At 44.4% G+C, this 21206-nt stretch overlaps 1 protein-coding gene across 1 annotated transcript in view; it reads right to left on the reverse strand.

Moving 5' to 3' along the window:
- Positions 1-21206, reverse strand: part of LOC139371341 (guanine nucleotide-binding protein G(i) subunit alpha-2) — a 96103-nt gene that overhangs the window by 7700 nt on the left and 67197 nt on the right. The window contains exons 3-6 of the mRNA XM_071111688.1: positions 20713-20854; positions 8739-8899; positions 6409-6537; positions 1341-1470 (exon numbers count right to left, since the gene is read on the reverse strand). Of these exons, the coding sequence (XP_070967789.1) occupies positions 1341-1470; positions 6409-6537; positions 8739-8899; positions 20713-20854 (562 nt within the window). The remainder of the gene's footprint in view (positions 1-1340; positions 1471-6408; positions 6538-8738; positions 8900-20712; positions 20855-21206) is intronic.

Below are 21206 nucleotides of genomic sequence, written 5' to 3' on the forward strand. Positions count from 1 at the left end.
TCATAAAAATGATGCCAGCTGATTAATGATTTAGACTGGATGAGAAACGCTGCATGCCTGTCTGTCTGTCTGTCTGTCTCGTCCCAACTCCCGACACATTCATTACTATGGGACAGCTGGAGATCCAATTTGAATACTGAAACAATGTTGCAAATGTCGGAGAAACAGACAGCAAGGTTTATACAAACAAATCTCTGCTGTTGAAAACTAAATGTTAGTCTAAAAGAAATGTGAGCTAATGTCTAGATGCTTTTTAGAGTGGATGTCAAGTTTATAAGTTGCCTGGCTGGACTGATGAGACAGTGGTTTGCGCAGTTAGATGGAACAGAGTAAATAGGCATTTTAACGTCATAGATTTAGCCGGTGGTAACTTGACACAGGCTGGAATGCAATTTTAACCAATCAGCATTCAGGATTAGACCCACCCATTGTATAAATACATCCCAAAGGGCTGCCGACAATTTGCCAAGAGTGGTCCGGGTTAGGTCGGGGTAGGCCTTCATTGTAAAATAATAATTTGTTCTTAACTGACTTGCTTAGTTAAATAAAGGTTCAATAAAATAAATACAAAATTGGTCACATCACATCACATCAACCTAAGGATAAAACATAGAGGTTGCCACAAGGGGGCAGTAACGCCTCATTTTAAATCTAGCTGTATAGGGTAGTGGTACAGTATGTCTTTTGTGAATGTGTCTATGGTGAGAGGAAACATATTGTTCAAGCAGACTGTTAAAAATACATTTATGTGCTGTATAAAAAAAGGACGAACTGAAAGGAAGTAAAACAGGTGAACTCCCATAGAAGTAAACCAACGACCTATTTGGTCCTAAGAATTTGTGAGCTATAGCATATCAACAAGACTATTGAATTAATGTGGGATCAAATTGTTACACTCTCTCACAAAATGCAGTGTCTGTGAGGTAGGATGGTTCCTCCCATCAAGCATTTGTCCTGTACTTACATAAGTGGTGTATTGATTGGGTGCTTGACACCACAGTGAGGAAAACAAATGGCTCGTTGCACAGAAATGAGATGCTATCTAAGCAGCTTGAACCACTCCACAGGTTAAGTCATCAACCCACACTTCAGTAAGCAGTGTGTGTGGTATATCACGTACACCCCTATATAATAAAATCGATCTAATAGCCTATTCCAGTGCACATATCTTGTTAAACAAAATGTAGAGAAGTAATATTTGCTTTATAATATGTAAAGTATATGGGTGTTTTGGTACCAGATGACGTATAGTATACGTATGACCAGTTGATAATGTGTGGATCACAGAAATATCGTCTATTTCCAAGGTGTGGATAAGATAGGTGACTCTTCCTCCTCACCATCTCCTCATCCTCAGCCAGCACCAGGTCATAAGCACTCAGCGCCACACAGAAGATGATGGCTGTGACTCCTTCAAAGCAGTGGATCCATTTCTTCCTCTCTGAGCGCTGGCCGCCCACGTCAAACATCCTGCAGGAGAGAGGTGGAGAGAGGGATGAGTGGAAAGAAAGAGAGCGGGAGAGAGAGGTGGAGATATGTATGAGGGTAAAGAGGGAGAGAGGAATGAGAGAGGGATGAGGATAATGAGGGAGAGAGAGGTTGAGAGATGGATGAGGAGAAAGAGGGAGAGAGGGAAAGAGAGGACGGAGAGATGGATGAGGGTAAAGAGGGAGAGAGAGGACGGAGAGATGGATGAGGGTAAAGAGGGAGAGAGAGGACGGAGAGATGGATGAGGGTAAAGAGGGAGAGAGAGGACAGAGAGATGGATGAGGGTAAAGAGGGAGAGAGGGTGGAGAGAGACATGAAGGTAGTAACACCGGAAAAGAAAGAGAGAAAAGATAAGGGGAAGTACAGAGAGGAGAGAAGAAAAATAGAGCGTGATAAGGTGAAGTAGAGAGAGGAGAGAAGTAGAGAAGAAAAAGAGAGCGTGATAAGGTGAAGTACAGAGAGGAGAGAAGTAGAGACGAAAAAGAGAGCGTGATAAGGTGAAGAACAGAGAGGAGAGAAGTAGAGAAGAAAAATAGAGCGTGATAAGGGGAAGTAGAGAGAGGAGAGAAGTAGAGAAGAAAAAGAGCGCGTGATAAGGTGAAGAACAGAGAGGAGAGAAGTAGAGACGAAAAAGAGAGCGTGATAAGGTGAAGTACAGAGAGGAGAGAAGTAGAGAAGAAAAAGAGAGCGTGATAAGGTGAAGAACAGAGAGGAGAGAAGTAGAGACGAAAAAGAGAGCGTGATAAGGTGAAGTACAGAGAGGAGAGAAGTAGAGAAGAAAAAGAGAGCGTGATAAGGTGAAGTACAGAGAGGAGAGAAGTAGAGAAGAAAAAGAGAGCGTGATAAGGTGAAGTACAGAGAGGAGAGAAGTAGAGAAGAAAAAGAGAGCGTGATAAGGTGAAGAACAGAGAGGAGAGAAGTAGAGAAGAAAAAGAGAGCGTGATAAGGTGAAGAACAGAGAGGAGAGAAGTAGAGACGAAAAAGAGAGCGTGATAAGGTGAAGAACAGAGAGGAGAGAAGTAGAGACGAAAAAGAGAGCGTGATAAGGTGAAGTACAGAGAGGAGAGAAGTAGAGAAGAAAAAGAGAGCGTGATAAGGTGAAGTACAGAGAGGAGAGAAGTAGAGACGAAAAAGAGAGCGTGATAAGGTGAAGAACAGAGAGGAGAGAAGTAGAGAAGAAAAAGAGAGCGTGATAAGGTGAAGAACAGAGAGGAGAGAAGTAGAGACGAAAAAGAGAGCGTGATAAGGTGAAGTACAGAGAGGAGAGAAGTAGAGAAGAAAAAGAGAGCGTGATAAGGTGAAGAACAGAGAGGAGAGAAGTAGAGACGAAAAAGAGAGCGTGATAAGGTGAAGAACAGAGAGGAGAGAAGTAGAGAAGAAAAAGAGAGCGTGATAAGGTGAAGAACAGAGAGGAGAGAAGTAGAGAAGAAAAAGAGAGCGTGATAAGGTGAAGTACAGAGAGGAGAGAAGTAGAGACGAAAAAGAGAGCGTGATAAGGTGAAGTACAGAGAGGAGAGAAGTAGAGACGAAAAAGAGAGCGTGATAAGGTGAAGTACAGAGAGGAGAGAAGTAGAGACGAAAAAGAGAGCGTGATAAGGGGAAGAAAGATAGAAAGTGAGGGTGACATTCAATCTCAGGCTATGCATTAACATTTCATGAGGTTGAGTACAAAGGCAGACAGAGATCCATTAGATACGCTTGACCGTGATAAAAGACTACACGGCCAACACTGCTACAGGAAGCCCTCAGGGGCCATATGTATCAAGCGTCTCAGGGTAGTGGTGCTGATCTAGGATCAGGTTCCCCTCTGTCCATGCAATCACATTCATTTTGATCTGAAAGGGAAAACTGCTCCTAAATCAGCACTTCTACTCTGAGATGCTTGACTTCTACTCTGAGTGTTCAGACGCTTGAACACTGGAGACACATTAGACTGTTACACCAGGTGTCTACCAGAAGAAGTGGGTAAAGGAACTGGGAGAGAGATGACGAGGCTCTACCACATGAGCCCATCACACAGATGAGGTGACATTGGTTTTTAGGGAAGGCAGGCGCTGAGGTCATACCCCTGCTTGAGCTGTGATTAGTGCCAACAACACAGCCTTTCTATCACACGTTAATGGACATTGATGTGACCCACTATTCCGCATAAAGCTTCAACCTGCAACAAACTGGGCATTCACAGGCTCAGACATACAAGATTAAGATGACCTAGTTTAGAACTGAGTTACAGGTTTGACTGTCCCATGACTCTGTCAACAACCTAAATGTCAATGACTTGGCATGGAATAATCTGTACCCGTATTCTGTTATCACCCACAGTCTTTGGCAATGTTCTTGAAATTTCCATTGTGAACGAATGTTAATTTCCCATATACAGGTTCACCAAGACCAGTGTGTATTTAAAGGGACTGTGTCCAGTATGCTTCATTAGTTTGAGGTATTCATTTCAGAATGGGTAGTGTGCTGTAATGCGACTGTTGCTGTTCTGCCTCTGTGGGGAATGAACTCGGAGAGAGTGGATGGGTCATAGAGAACAATATTACTTAACGTGCTTCTTCTGGGTTTCTGTACAGCACTTTGAGATATCAGCTGATGTAAGAAGGGCTATATAAATACATTTGATTTGAACAGGGTCACAGCAAGTGAGGAGAGAACATGGACAGTAATGTAAAAAATGTAAAAGGACAAGCGCGCTGACATCTCCGGTGAGTGGAGACTGCTGATAGACATGGAGCTTAGGAACATGGCAGCCAAAGTGACAGCCAGTGAGAGAGGTGGAGGAGCTGAAGACAGAGGTGATGGACCAGAGAGATGATTATGGAGCTTAGGAACATGGCAGCCAAAGTGACAGCCAGTGAGAGAGGTGGAGGAGCTGAAGACAGAGGTGATGGACCAGAGAGATGATTATGGAGCTTAGGAACATGGCAGCCAAAGTGACAGCCAGTGAGAGAGATGGAGGAGCTGAAGACAGAGGTGATGGACCAGAGAGTGGAGCATAATTAAGACTGAACTGCATTTATACAAGGACAAAGTAAAGGAACTGGAGAACAAGATCACTGCCCAAACCGCAGAAATGTCCACCATGGGACCCAGACTGGAGGAACTGAGGAGAGAGAAGGCAGGTAGAACAAAGGTAGCATTCTCTGCTGCTTTAAATAATCACCATGGACCCTTCAATACTGATATCTCACTGGTCTACACAATGAAATCACAAACACTGGGTAAGCCTACAGCCCTACTACTGGTATCTTCACAGTCCCAGTGAGAGGAGTGTACTAGACAGAGTATTTGCATTGCCCCCCCTCTGCTACTCTCTGTTATTATCTATGCATAGTCACTGAAATAACTCTACCTACATGTACATATTAACTCGACTAACCAGTGCCCCCGCACATAGACTCTGTACCCGTACCCTCTGTATATAGCCTCGCTATTGTTATTTTACTGCTGCTCTTTAATTATTTGTTACTTTTATTTATTTTTGTTGTTGTTATTTTTCTTAAAACTGCATTGTTGGTTAAGGGCTCGTAAATAAGCACTTCACTGTTGTATTCGGCGCATGTGACAAATACAATTTGATTTGATTTGACTACTTCAGATTCACATCCATGGATTTTAACACTGTAGTACTGGTGAGTGCATTCTTGTATAAGAATGACCCGTGTCTAATGTGGTCGCATCAGACCAATAGCTATGGAGGCTTTCAGTATCTAACCAATGCAGGGACTTTGTAGCTGGAGAACGGGGAGTTGGTCCATGTGTCTCCCGCCAGGCATCCAGGTCTATGGTGATTGTGATAATCACAGCAGCTTCAGTGGCTTCCTGCTCTTCTCTTTGTGAGGAGAACAACGCACAAGCTCTAAAGACAGAAACATTGCTAGAGAATATGGAGAAGGTAACACAAAATAAACAAACACTATTTTAGTATGTCTTCTTTTCACTATCTCTCTCCCTCAACCAAATGTGTCAGTTGTCATTTCTATGCCATTCATTCATTCTGTTGTTATTTTCCTGGAGATGAGTTTCCATAGCTGCAGACAACAGAACAGAGATATAAAGAGGTGACTATTTTCTTATCAATTGTCTCCATGTATTGTTCATCCCAGACAACGTGTCTGTGAGGCTGTGACGGAAGGAAAATGTCAGCCTCGCGCAGCGCTCTGAGTTTATCTGGAACTTGGTCACTGTGGACTCATGTCAGACCAGACAGACAGACAGACGGACGGGCAGGCAGGCAGAGACAGGCAGAGGCAGACACACAAACAGGCAGACAGGAATGGCCCGATTTATCACCATGTTTCTCATTGTCTATCTGGCTGTTAAAAGCATTGAAGCTTGAACGGATCTCCCATTGTATCAGATGAACTTGTTAAACAGTGTTACATCTGCCTCAGGCTGCTCACAGTCAGGAGGTAGAGGGTGTCTCACAACACTTCCTGGTCAGCCATATGCACATGCCATTAAAGACACGCACATGTAGTACACACACAAACCAGACACTTTGGACATACTCTCACGCAGTCTTCGCTCTTAGAAAAAAAGGTGCTATCTAGAACCTTAAAGAGTTCTTTGTCTGTCCCCTTTGAAGAACCCTTTTTGGTTGCAAGTAGAACCCTTTCTACAGAGGATTCTACATGGAACCCAAAATAGTTCTACCTGGAACCAAAAATAGTTATCCTATGGGGACAGCCAAAGAACCCTTTTGGAACCTTTCTTCATCCACAGCAAGTTAAAAACAAGGGGACAGAGGGAATAGACCAGGCCTCTCTATATCTGTGCACTGGATACATTTTGTTTTCTCATTAATGTAATAATGTAATGGTCAGTTACATGTTTGCCCCTGTCCCAATACACAAAGTCATCCAGATAGAGAGACTGACACTATTCAGGTTTCAGGTTTGTTCTAAGAGCCCTTACTTGAAGTGCAGGTCCTTGAAGGTGAAGTGTGTCTCCACGATGCCGGTGGTCTTCACTCTGGTCCGCAGCACGTCCTGCTGTGTGGGGATGTAGTCTGATTTGGCTATCCTCTCCATTTCGTTCAGGTAGCTGTGAGGACCACACACACAGGATGATGATGATGATGATGAGGGGCGGCACATACACATTGGCAAGACACACACACACACACGCACACATTCAAGCAGAGGCACTCAAGCAGATACACCACAGCTGTTGTCTGTTGTTGTGTTTTAGCACAACAGTGATTCTGGATTGGTTCTGTTTGGTTCATGCACGACCACAGAGTCCATGTGTTCTGTGTTTGTGTATGATACGTCTCTCTCTCTCTCGCTCTCTCTCTCAACTTTTCTCAAAGGGAACATTTCTCTGGATTTTTTTGTTGTTATTCTGTCTCTCACTGTTCAAATAAACCTACCATTAGACTGATAATTTCTTTGTCAGTGGGCAAATGTACAAAATCAGCAGGGGATCAAATACTTTCCCCCCTCAATGTAGGTCCTGGATGGCAGGAAGCTTGACCCCAGTGATGTACTGGGCCATATGCACTACCCTCTGTTGCGCCTTACAGATGCCGAGCAGTTACCATACCAGGCGGTGCAGCTGTAGAACTTTTTGAGGATCTGGGGACCCATGCCAAATCTTTTCAGTCTCCTGAGAGGGAAAAGGTTTTGTCGTGCCCTCTTCACGACTGCCTTGGTGTGTTTGGACCATGATAGACTGTTGGTGATGTGGACACCAAGAAACCTGAAACTCTCAACCCGGTCAACTACAGACCCCTGTTATGTTAATGGGGCCTGTTCGGTCACCGTTGAGTTTAGTCTGCTACCTGTGGAGTATTATGTCAGGTTTCACACATCAGCAGATGGGAGAGGAGACGAGAGCAGTAGAGAAGAGGAGAATCTAGACACAGACCTCCTCTGTTACCATCAATCAGAACACAATACCATCATACATCAGTCTAATGGGAGGCTGGCCAGAGGTTTTACACACTCCTGATTAAACCTGATATGAGACAGACAAGCCACCAATCAATCTAACTGCCACTGTGATTGCATCAGGGTAAACACCCAGTCTTCTCTGTGATCCGACCTTTAAGAATCAACTCATTCTCTTAATGTGTTTGTAATGTTATTAAAAAGGAAATTGGCAGACAAAGCAGAGTTGTTAAGCGGTATGCAAAGTAGACAGGCTTTTGTTTTCCAGGTTGAATAAAAAGTTAACGAGCAGCAGGAGGAGATAGAGAGTAGCTCTAACTGGTGTTGGTCTCCAACGAGCAGCAGGAGGAGATAGAGAGTAGCTCTAACTGGTGTTGGTCTCCAACGAGCAGCAGGAAGAGATAGAGAGTAGCTCTAACTGGTGTTGGTCTCCAACGAGCAGCAGGAGGAGATAGAGAGTAGCTCTAACTGGTGTTGGTCTCCTGGTCACATTGATTTGTATTGTGGTAGCGTGAGGGTGCGTGTGCAGGTGCAGATTGCATACTGAGTCAACTAGAGGGAGGTAAGGAGTGAGAGAGAGGATGGAGCGAGGGAGGTGGGTTATATTGAGAATCATTGAGCGTACCACTCCTTCAAGGGAGTTGTTGACATTGAAGGTCATTGAGTTGTTTTCATGTGTTGCTGCCAGGTTGTGTTGTTGTCATGTTGTGCTGTTGTCATGTTGTTGCCAGGTTGTGTTGCTGCCAGGTTGTGTTGTTGTCAGGTTGTGTTGCTGCAAGGTTGTGTTGATGTCATGTTGAGTTGTTGCCAGGTTGTGTTGCTGTTGTCGTCATGTTGTGTTGTTGTCATGTTGTGTTGCTGCCATGTGTTGCTGTCATATTGTGTTACTGTCATGTGTTGTTGTCATGTGTTGCTGTCATGTTGTGTTACTGCCATGTTGTTGTCATGTTGTGTTGCTGTCATGTTGTGTTGCTGTCATGTTGTGTTGCTGTCATGTTGTTGTCATGTTGTGTTGCTGTCATGTTGTGTTGCTGTCATGTGTTGTTGTCATGTGTTACTGCCATGTTGTGTTACTGCCATGCTGTTGTCATGTTGTGTTGTTGTCATGTTGTGTTACTGTCATGTGTTGTTGTCATGTGTTGCTGTCCTGTTGTGTTACTGCCATGTTGCTGTCATGTTGTGTTGCTGTCTTAGGTCTCTCTTTATCTAGTGTTGTGGTGTCTCTTTTATCACAATGTGCGTTTTGTCCTACATTTATTTATAATCTCAGCCCCCGTCCCACAGGAGGCCTCTTGCTAGGCCTCATTGTAAATAAGAATTTGTTCATAATTGAAACACACTATGTCTACTCACTATGCGGCTGAGTCATTGAGCTGGTACTCCCGGGAGCGCGTGAAGCAGCCTTGCACCCCACTGTCGGCCCACAGGCGGCGGATCACTTTGGACAGGTCGTCGGGCAGGATGCCCTGCGCCTCAGCAGCAGCCGACAGGGCAAAGAGCTGGCGGGCATCGTCCTGCAGGGGGCGGAAGGGGACAGGAGAGGGGCATTATGGGCAAAGCTAGGAGGCTGCAGGTACCACAGTACTAGGGAACAGTTATTGCAACAGACACAGAGGTAGAGGGCTAATGTTTAAATCTGCGGAGGGAGGGAGAACCCGTATTATCACCAAATGTACAGCCAACAGTCTATCAAACATTTGTTTTTTAGATCAGTGAGGTATGGCTGTGTGTAAGGACCTCTGGGGAGAGGATTTGACAAAGCAAGCGCATCTACAGTGATGATGCAAGATCTCATCATAAATCGTTAAAAGGTCTCTCTAGCCATAAGAGACAATGATTGAGTGAACCAGATTAAATTAATAAATATTGGGTTGTTTTGACAGGTGGCCAATGAGGCCAGGTAATCTACACTGTGTGGATGGCTAATATGGGAGATATATTGGTGTCTGTGGACAAGGCTGTGTGCCATGATAAATAATGTAGTGTTGTAATAAAGTGTGCCAGTGTTAGGCAGGATATATATTTCTTCTGGGTGTTTCTCCCTCTACCATCTGTGTTCTGCAGTGGAGGCTGCTGAGGGGAGGACGGCTCATTATTATGGTTTGAACGGAGTGAATGGAATCAAACCATTCCACTTATTCTGCTCCAGCCATTACCATGAGCCTGTCCTCCCCAATTAAGGTGCCACCAGCCTCCCGTAGTGTAGTGTAAATAGACAGGGATGATTGGCGTGATGGCGATGATGACACAGCACAGTTCAGTCGCCAATGTGAAGATAATGAGTTTAGTTTATTAGGATGTGTGCAGCAGCTACTCTTTCTGGGGTCCACACAGGACATACAAATACATGACAGAGTACAGAAGAGTTATAGACAAGAACAACATAAGAGGACCAGACTCCTCCATGCCCAGAGACTCAGCAGAGCAGACGGATGAACAGCTGGCTAGGCTCAGAGAACCAGACTCCTCCATGCCCAGAGACTCAGCAGAGCAGACGGATGAACAGCTGGCTAGGCTCAGAGAACCAGACTCCTTCATGCCCAGAGACTCAGCAGAGCAGACGGATGAACAGCTGGCTAGGCTCAGAGAACCAGACTCCTCCATGCCCAGAGACTCAGCAGAGCAGACGGATGAACAGCTGGCTAGGCTCAGAGAACCAGACACCTCCATGCCCAGAGACTCAGCAGAGCAGACGGATGAACAGCTGGCTAGGCTCAGAGAACCAGACTCCTCCATGCCCAGAGACTCAGCAGAGCAGACGGATGAACAGCTGGCTAGGCTCAGAGAACCAGACACCTCCATGCCCAGAGACTCAGCAGAGCAGACGGATGAATAGCTGGCTAGGCTCAGAGAACCAGACTCCTCCATGCCCAGAGACACAGCAGAGCAGACGGATGAATAGCTGGCTAGGCTCAGAGAACCAGACTCCTCCATGCCCAGAGACTCAGCAGAGCAGACGGATGAACAGCTGGCTAGGCTCAGAGAACCAGACTCCTCCATGCCCAGAGACTCAGCAGAGCAGACGGATGAACAGCTGGCTAGGCTCAGAGAACCAGACTCCTTCATGCCCAGAGACTCAGCAGAGCAGACGGATGAACAGCTGGCTAGGCTCAGAGAACCAGACTCCTCCATGCCCAGAGACTCAGCAGAGCAGACGGATGAACAGCTGGCTAGGCTCAGAGAACCAGACACCTCCATGCCCAGAGACTCAGCAGAGCAGACGGATGAACAGCTGGCTAGGCTCAGAGAACCAGACTCCTCCATGCCCAGAGACTCAGCAGAGCAGACGGATGAACAGCTGGCTAGGCTCAGAGAACCAGACTCCTCCATGCCCAGAGACTCAGCAGAGCAGACGGATGAACAGCTGGCTAGGCTCAGAGAACCAGACACCTCCATGCCCAGAGACTCAGCAGAGCAGACGGATGAACAGCTGGCTAGGCTCAGAGAACCAGACTCCTCCATGCCCAGAGACTCAGCAGAGCAGACGGATGAACAGCTGGCTAGGCTCAGAGAACCAGACACCTCCATGCCCAGAGACTCAGCAGAGCAGACGGATGAATAGCTGGCTAGGCTCAGAGAACCAGACTCCTCCATGCCCAGAGACACAGCAGAGCAGACGGATGAATAGCTGGCTAGGCTCAGAGAACCAGACTCCTCCATGCCCAGAGACTCAGCAGAGCAGACGGATGAACAGCTGGCTAGGCTCAGAGAACCAGACACCTCCATGCCCAGAGACTCAGCAGAGCAGACGGATGAACAGCTGGCTAGGCTCAGAGAACCAGACACCTCCATGCCCAGAGACACAGCAGAGCAGACGGATGAATAGCTGGCTAGGCTCAGAGAACCAGACACCTCCATGCCCAGAGACTCAGCAGAGCAGACGGATGAATAGCTGGTTAGGCTCAGAGAACCAGACACCTCCATGCCCAGAGACTCAGCAGAGCAGACAGATGAACAGCTGGCTAGGCTCAGAGAACCAGACACCTCCATGCCCAGAGACTCAGCAGAGCAGACCGATGAACAGCTGGCTAGGCTCAGAGAACCAGACTCCTCCATGCCCAGAGACTCAGCAGAGCAGACGGATGAACAGCTGGCTAGGCTCAGAGAACCAGACACCTCCATGCCCAGAGACTCAGCAGAGCAGACGGATGAACAGCTGGCTAGGCTCAGAGAACCAGACACCTCCATGCCCAGAGACTCAGCAGACGGATGAACAGCCCTGCATACTGTCCACTGAGGCAACACCTCTCCACCCACACACACATACAGTATGCAGATCTGCTGTGTCGCCTGTTTCCATAATAGCAAATTAGCAAAGCTCAAATTGAATAATCAATCAATTTAGTGAACTGGAACAAAATGACCATAAATGTACATTTCAATTTGAGACTGGGAGTGCAGTTCACAAAGGATATTTTGCAATGTTTTCAGCATCTTTCTCTGGATTTGAAATGACAAAGCAAATGAAATGACACAGCATATGGAGGCTCGATTTCCTCTCCCTGGGAACTAGGTGACTCATTGAGTCAATTCTGGGCACCAGTACCCGTGTGTGTGTGTGCGTCCGTGCATGCCTGCGTGTACAAGTGTGTGTGTGTGTGTGTGTGTGTGTGTGTCTATGCAATGTTCTATGTGTGTTCTTGTGCATCCCTGTCTAAAGTGTGCATACATGTTGGCTGTTGTCTAATGTACTGTGTGAAAGTATGTTTGTGGCAGCTGGTACACTAAATGCCTGCATAGGAGGCAGAGCAAGTATCAACACGTCCAGTGGCATGAACGATGGTCTGAGGACATCCATCCTCCCGTAATGGCCACGGCAGCCTCTCTCCTCAGCCATGCAGGAGACTAGATTACAGTAATAAAGCACATTCACCCATCCTCCAGCTATAGACTCAAGACTGAAGCCCTCTGACATATACTGTAATACACTCGAGCTTCCTAAAAATGTTTTAGCCCTCTTTGAGAAACATGTTGACAGTTTGTTCACAGTATGGATGGGCATTTGAAATGTTTTGACTGTTTGAGTACTACCATATTTTTTGTTATATACTTGAGTATACTCTAATGGAAACTCTAATGGAAAAATATATATTTTAGGAAAACATTTGAAAAAATATGGGCATTTATCAATACCAACAGTGCACAACAATGCTTAATTTATTATAACCATTATAGATAAATCCTAATAGCTAAATTACCCCATATATACAGTATATCACTCAAAAAAAAAGTGCCATTTAAGATTCATTATATTATATTGTGGAACACAATCTTCAAAAAAGGACTAACCAGCAATGTGGGGCTTGCTTGTAGAAGCCAATGACTGTGAAATGGCATAGCCTTGTTTTGTTCATTTAGCAGACAAGACGCTCTTATTTCACAAGCCCTTATCACAGTCAAGACACACCTATGTTATAGTAAAAAACATGTAACAGAATGAAATAGAACAACACATTTTCCAAATGAAAAACCAGCGAGTGCGAAGTGACACAGATCTTGCATCTGGAAAAGTTATCAAAGATCTGAAATAGGGTTACACTTCGAGAGTTAAAAATACATACATCTGGATTGCAAAACGACATTTCCATATACAGATTTAGTTTATTCTGCTTGTTCTTTGGACTTTTCCAAATGGATTAACAATTCAACATTGAACACTGGATGTTGATGAATTACGGCCACTACATCAGTTTGGTGAGTAGGCCTATGTTTAATGATTCGGATAAAAATTTGCGATACTCGTTAGGGTTGTGCAAAGGACACAAAACACGAAGTGGATTTTACTTCTTTTGGAACACAGCACTAATGTAGGAAACAAGCACTATTATGTTCTCATCCAGAGTCATGTTTATTTTCCAAGCTATAGCACACAATATTTTACATACAGCAGGTTTTTAAAGGACCAAGAAGTAGAATCTGCTTCATGTTTTCATTTTTGCCATGGAAAACCCATAACGATACTGCTATCATCACAGCACTATCAGAGGGAGCGGTCGGAAGGCAACTGAGTGAGTGAGACACAGGAGAAGTGGAAACTAGGGAGAAGAACTATGTGATGCTTGCCTTGGTTTATTTTTTGTTGTGCCCCGCAATTGCACATGTACATATGGACCACTAGAGTCAAAGCAAATTTCACTTGCCCGTTCAGGCAGCCACACAGCACATTCCACCTAATAGTTTGACAGTATTTTAACATTTTATCTCTGGCTAAAGATCGAGTTTTGAGTTTTGACTTCCTTTCAAGTATTCAAGTACTCCATCTCTAGTTCACAGGCTGAACCCTCTTCACAGGAGCACTGGGCATCTTATTGCTGACTCATTGAGTGTGATAGGTGAGAGCAGTGAAGCTGTGTGTGTGTGTGTGTGTGTGTGTGTGTGTGTGTGTGTGTGTGTGTGTGTGTGTGTGTGTGTGTGTGTGTGTGTGTGTGTGTGAATAATGAATATGGGTTGGGAATGAAGCCTTTCTATCAGCCTGAGGTGTTAATGCTATCGTTTTAATATTATTAATTATAATAAAACTATAATGATAATAATCCGTATTTGCGGCCGGCAGCAGTAGCAGAAGGAGTTTGAGAGACAGGTTATTCACTTGAGGTGCACAGTGCCTACGCTGCAGAAATTGCCTGCAAAGGAAATCTGCTTGGAAAATATGTCCAGTCAGCAGCTTTAAATAAAAACCCTTAGTTACCGCACCTTCTCCCTATTCAGCACACTTCACGTTTCTTCATGATCAAGCCTACATTGCCCTCGTGGTTGCAGGAAAACCCACTCACAGCCTCTACCTTTTCTCTCTCTCAATGGTCAGTGCTATCCGGGATCTTACAGCCATTACCCTTACAAATTCCAACTTCAATAGGGTAGGGACCCTCTCTCAATCTCTCTTTCAACTGCTCTCTCACTCTCTGTCTGAGCACTGAGGAGAGAGCAGGTCTGAACCTCAAGAGTCCCCACTGTAATGTGTGTGTGTGTGTGTGTGTGTGTGGGGGGGGGGGGGGGGGGGGGGGGGTCGTGTGTGTGCATAATGGATGTCAATTGTCATGGCAATTTTGAATAATAAAAATACAATTTCAAGCAAAGTTAGTAGAATGTTTGAATTTAGAATGTTTGCTTGATAAGAGCGTTGATTTAGAATCCCATTCTATTTCTTTGCCTTGGCAATTCAATTCATTTCAATACACTCACATCTGAATATAATGATATCACAATTAAATACAGCAACTTCAGTAGTATTTAGAATGTTTGGTTGATAGATACTGTTGATATGCAATATTGATATGGAACTCAGTTTTGGTAGCAACAAGCCCAAGCCTAGACCTTTGAGTTGCTTCTGCTATCCAAGATTACATACATTTTTCAACAATGAACTTCAATACCCAGCAACTTAACCAGTCCATACCATGGATGGCACAGGGACACAGTATCTTGCTATCATAATCAATGGTTACAATTAAATAACACATTCTTACCAGGATTTGGTTCGTTGCTTATTTTAGTGTATTTCTCAACATCCATTTCTAGAATACATTTAGGTACAGTGCCTTCGGAAAGTATTCAGATCCCAAGACTTTTCCATATTTTGTTAAGTTACAGCCTTTTTCTAAAATGGTTTTAAAAAATCCTCAGCAATCTACACATAATACCCCATATTGACAAAGTGTTCAGACCCTTTGCTATGAGACTCCAAATGGAGCTCAGGTACATCTAGTTTCCATTGATCATCCTTGAGATGTTTATACAACTTGATTGGAGTCCACCCGTGGAAATTCAATTGATTGGACATGATTTGGAAAGGCACACACCTGTCTATATAAGGTCCAACAGTTGACAGTGCATGTCAGAGCAAAAACCAAGCCACGAGGTCAAAGGAATTGTCCGTAAAGCTCCGAGACAGGATTGTGTTGAGGCACAGATCTGGGGAAGGGTACAAAAAAAATGTCTGCAGCATTGAAGGTCCCCAAGAACACAGTGGCCTCCATCGCTCTTAAATTGAAACAGTTTAGAACCACCAAGACTCTTCCTAGAGCTGGCTGCCCGGCCAAACTGAGCAATCGGGGGAGAAGGGCCTTGGTCAGGGAGGTGACCAAGAACATGATGGTCACTTTGACAGAGCCCTAGAGTTCTTCTGTGGAGATGGGAGAACCTTGCAGAAGGACAACCATCTCTGCAGCACTTCAGAAATTAGGCCTTAGAGTGACCAGACGGAAGCCACTCATCAGTAAAAGGCACATGACAGCTCGCTTGGAGTTTGCCAAAAGGCACCTAACGACTCTCAGACCATGAGAAACAAGATTCTCTGGTCTGATGAAACCAAGATTGAACCCTTTGGCCTGAATGCCAAGTGTCACGTCTGGAGGAAACCTAGCACCATCCCTACAGTGAAGCATGGAGGTGGCAGCATCATGTTGTGGGCATGTTTTCAAGCAGCAGGGACTGGGAGACTAGTCAGGAACGAGGCAAAGATGAACGGAGCAAAGAACAGAGATATCCTTGATGAAAACCTGCTCCAGAGCGCTCAGGACCTCAGACTGAGGTGAAGGTTCACCTTCCAATAGGACAACGACACTAAGCACACAGCCAAGACAACGCAGGAGTGGCTTCGGAACAAGTCTTAGAATGTCCTTGAGTGGCCCAGCCAGAGCCTGAACTTGAACCCGATTCAACATCTCTGGAGAGACCTGAAAATAGCTGTGCAGCAACGCTCCCCATTCAACCTGACAGAGCTTGAGAGGATCTACAGAGAAGAATGGGAGAAACTCCCCAAATACAGGTGTGCCAAGGTTGTAGCATCATATCCAATAAGACTCGATGCTGTAATCGCTGCCAAAGGTATTTCAACAAAGTACTGAGTAAAGGGTCTGAATACTTATGTAAATTTTATTTATATACATTTGCGAACATTTCTAAAAACCTGTTTTTACTTTGTCATTATGGGGTATTGTGTGTAGATTGATGAGGGGGAAAATACAATTTAATCAATTATAGAATAAGGCTGTAAGGTAACAAAATGTGGAACAAGTCAAGGGGTCTGAATACTCTCTGAAGGCACTGCGCATCTAGAACTGGTTTTGTGTGACTTTAGGTCAAGACCTCCCAAGTTTCTCAGAGATCTGCCATTGTGAGTGCTACTGGAAGTCCCTATACATGGCCAGCTTCCCCTACCACTACCACTACCTGCCTGAGAAACCATGTCTGTTCCACAAGCACATGGAGATAAGGCTCAAGGGGGAGTTTTACAGGAGAGTCAGGACTGAACTTTACGAGCAACATGTGACCTCAGTTGGCCAGTAGCTTTTATCTGATAAGGAGATGGAAAAACTGGAAGCCTTTCTGGGGGTGTTGGAGTTGGCTGCAGAGATGGGCTTCCTGTAAATCTCTTGTGTATTTTGTAGAAATAAGTAAGATAAGGTAGAATAAGATAGGATTGGTAGGTATAGTAAGATAAGGTAGAATAAGATAGGATTGGTAGGTATAGTAAGATGAGATAGGATAGGTAGGTATAGTAAGATAAGATAGGTAGGTATAGTAAGATAAGATATGTAGGTATAGTAAGTTAAGATAGGTAGGTATAGTAAGATAAGATAGGTAGATATAGTAAGATAAGGTAGGATAATATAAGATTGGTAGGTACAGTCTCCTATTAGCGGAAATTGGCGTTATTTTCCAACTGTGTGACTGCATGTGATGGCTTCTTGGATCGGGCATGCTAGTGACTAACCTTGACTTCATGGGGTTATGGATGCTAGTGACTAACCTTGACTTCATGGGGTTATGGATGCTAGTGACTAACCGTGACTTCATGGGGTTATGGATGCTAGTGACTAACCTTGACTTCATGGGGTTATGAATGATAGTGACTAACCTTGGCTTCATGGGGTCATGGATGATAGTGACTAACCTTGGCTTCATGGGGTCATGGATGATAGTGACTAACCTTGACTTCATGGGGTTATGGATGCTAGTGACTAACCTTGACTTCATGGGGTTATGGATGATAGTGACTAACCTTGGCTTCATGGGGTCATGGATGATAGTGACTAACCTTGACTTCATGAGGTTATGGATGATAGTGACTAACCTTGACTTCATGGGGTTATGGATGCTAGTGACTAACCTTGACTTCATGAGGTTATGGATGATAGTGACTAACCTTGACTTCATGGGGTTATGGATGATAGTGACTAACCTTGACTTCATGGTGTTATGGATGATAGTGACTAACCTTGACTTCATGGGGTTATGGATGATAGTGACTAACCTTGACTTCATGAGGTTATGGATGCTAGTGACTAACCTTGACTTCATGGGGTTATGGATGCTAGTGACTAACCTTGACTTCATGGGGTTATGGATGATAGTGACTAACCTTGACTTCATGGGGTTATGGATGATAGTGACTAACCTTGACTTCATGAGGTTATGGATGCTAGTGACTAACCTTGACTTCATGAGGTTATGGATGATAGTGACTAACCTTGACTTCATGGGGTTATGGATGCTAGTGACTAACCTTGACTTCATGGGGTTATGGATGATAGTGACTAACCTTGACTTCATGGGGTTATGGATGCTAGTGACTAACCTTGACTTCATGAGGTTATGGATGATAGTGACTAACCTTGACTTCATGAGGTTATGGATGATAGTGACTAACCTTGACTTCATGGGGTTATGGATGATAGTGACTAACCTTGACTTCATGGGGTTATGGATGATAGTGACTAACCTTGACTTCATGGGGTTATGGATGATAGTGACTAACCTTGACTTCATGGGGTTATGGATGATAGTGACTAACCTTGACTTCATGGGGTTATGGATGATAGTGACTAACCTTGACTTCATGGGGTTATGGATGATAGTGACTAACCTTGACTTCATGGGGTTATGGATGATAGTGACTAACCTTGACTACATGGGGTTATGGATGATAGTGACTAACCTTGACTTCATGGGGTTATGGATGCTAGTGACTAACCTTGACTTCATGAGGTTATGGATGATAGTGACTAACCTTGACTTCATGAGGTTATGGATGATAGTGACTAACCTTGACTTCATGGGGTTATGGATGATAGTGACTAACCTTGACTTCATGGGGTTATGGATGATAGTGACTAACCTTGACTTCATGGGGTTATGGATGATAGTGACTAACCTTGACTTCATGGGGTTATGGATGATAGTGACTAACCTTGACTTCATGGGGTTATGGATGATAGTGACTAACCTTGACTTCATGGGGTTATGGATGATAGTGACTAACCTTGACTTCATGGGGTTATGGATGATAGTGACTAACCTTGACTACATGGGGTTATGGATGATAGTGACTAACCTTGACTTCATGGGGTCATGGATGATAGTGACTAACCTTGACTTCATGGGGTTATGGATGATAGTGACTAACCTTGACTACATGGGGTTATGGATGATAGTGACTAACCTTGACTTCATGGGGTTATGGATGCTAGTGACTAACCGTGACTTCATGGGGTTATGGATGCTAGTGACTAACCTTGACTTCATGGGGTTATGAATGATAGTGACTAACCTTGGCTTCATGGGGTCATGGATGATAGTGACTAACCTTGGCTTCATGGGGTCATGGATGATAGTGACTAACCTTGACTTCATGGGGTTATGGATGCTAGTGACTAACCTTGACTTCATGGGGTTATGGATGATAGTGACTAACCTTGGCTTCATGGGGTCATGGATGATAGTGACTAACCTTGACTTCATGAGGTTATGGATGATAGTGACTAACCTTGACTTCATGGGGTTATGGATGCTAGTGACTAACCTTGACTTCATGAGGTTATGGATGATAGTGACTAACCTTGACTTCATGGGGTTATGGATGATAGTGACTAACCTTGACTTCATGGTGTTATGGATGATAGTGACTAACCTTGACTTCATGGGGTTATGGATGATAGTGACTAACCTTGACTTCATGAGGTTATGGATGCTAGTGACTAACCTTGACTTCATGGGGTTATGGATGCTAGTGACTAACCTTGACTTCATGGGGTTATGGATGATAGTGACTAACCTTGACTTCATGGGGTTATGGATGATAGTGACTAACCTTGACTTCATGAGGTTATGGATGCTAGTGACTAACCTTGACTTCATGAGGTTATGGATGATAGTGACTAACCTTGACTTCATGGGGTTATGGATGCTAGTGACTAACCTTGACTTCATGGGGTTATGGATGATAGTGACTAACCTTGACTTCATGGGGTTATGGATGCTAGTGACTAACCTTGACTTCATGAGGTTATGGATGATAGTGACTAACCTTGACTTCATGAGGTTATGGATGATAGTGACTAACCTTGACTTCATGGGGTTATGGATGATAGTGACTAACCTTGACTTCATGGGGTTATGGATGATAGTGACTAACCTTGACTTCATGGGGTTATGGATGATAGTGACTAACCTTGACTTCATGGGGTTATGGATGATAGTGACTAACCTTGACTTCATGGGGTTATGGATGATAGTGACTAACCTTGACTTCATGGGGTTATGGATGATAGTGACTAACCTTGACTTCATGGGGTTATGGATGATAGTGACTAACCTTGACTACATGGGGTTATGGATGATAGTGACTAACCTTGACTTCATGGGGTTATGGATGCTAGTGACTAACCTTGACTTCATGAGGTTATGGATGATAGTGACTAACCTTGACTTCATGAGGTTATGGATGATAGTGACTAACCTTGACTTCATGGGGTTATGGATGATAGTGACTAACCTTGACTTCATGGGGTTATGGATGATAGTGACTAACCTTGACTTCATGGGGTTATGGATGATAGTGACTAACCTTGACTTCATGGGGTTATGGATGATAGTGACTAACCTTGACTTCATGGGGTTATGGATGATAGTGACTAACCTTGACTTCATGGGGTTATGGATGATAGTGACTAACCTTGACTTCATGGGGTTATGGATGATAGTGACTAACCTTGACTACATGGGGTTATGGATGATAGTGACTAACCTTGACTTCATGGGGTCATGGATGATAGTGACTAACCTTGACTTCATGGGGTTATGGATGATAGTGACTAACCTTGACTACATGGGGTTATGGATGATAGTGACTAACCTTGACTTCATGGGGTTATGGATGATAGTGACTAACCTTGACTTCAGTGCCCAGGATATTGTTACTCAAGAGCTCTAATGGATGTGTAGAAGCAAAGCTGTACCTCTTCTCTAATCATCTGACTGCAGAAACAGAGGAGCCTAACATACATGCCCATGTGTGTGTGTGTTTGTTTGCATGTGTGTGTCTTACCTCTCTGGAGGCCTCTGTGTAGTCAATCTTGAGGTTGCCCATGGCCTTGATAATAGCCATGATGGACTGGATGGTGTTGCTGTAGACCACAGCTCTGTACTGCTTACACTCGTCTTCTGAGTAGCCATCCTCATGGATGATCCTGATGAAGGAGAACAAACCTGAGCATTCTACTAATGTCACTCAAGATGTTACTAAGAGAAAAGGAGGACAGGTGGAGAACGACTGCCCCCTCACATTGACTGCCCCCTCACATTGGGGCTCCCGAGTGGCGCAGAGGGCTAAGGCACTGCATCTCAGTGCAAGAGGCGTCACTACAGTCCCTTGTTCAAATCCAGGCTGTATCATTTTCCAGTTGTGATCGGGAATCCCATAGGGCGGCGCACAATTGGCCCAGTTTCGTCAGGGTTTGGTCGGGGTAGGCTGTCATAAATAAGAATTTGTTCTTAACTGACATGCTTAGTTAAATAAAGATTCAATGTAAAAAATAATAA

The sequence above is a fragment of the Oncorhynchus clarkii genome, chromosome 17 (genome assembly GCF_045791955.1).
Source record: "Oncorhynchus clarkii lewisi isolate Uvic-CL-2024 chromosome 17, UVic_Ocla_1.0, whole genome shotgun sequence".
Lineage (NCBI taxonomy): Eukaryota > Metazoa > Chordata > Actinopteri > Salmoniformes > Salmonidae > Oncorhynchus > Oncorhynchus clarkii.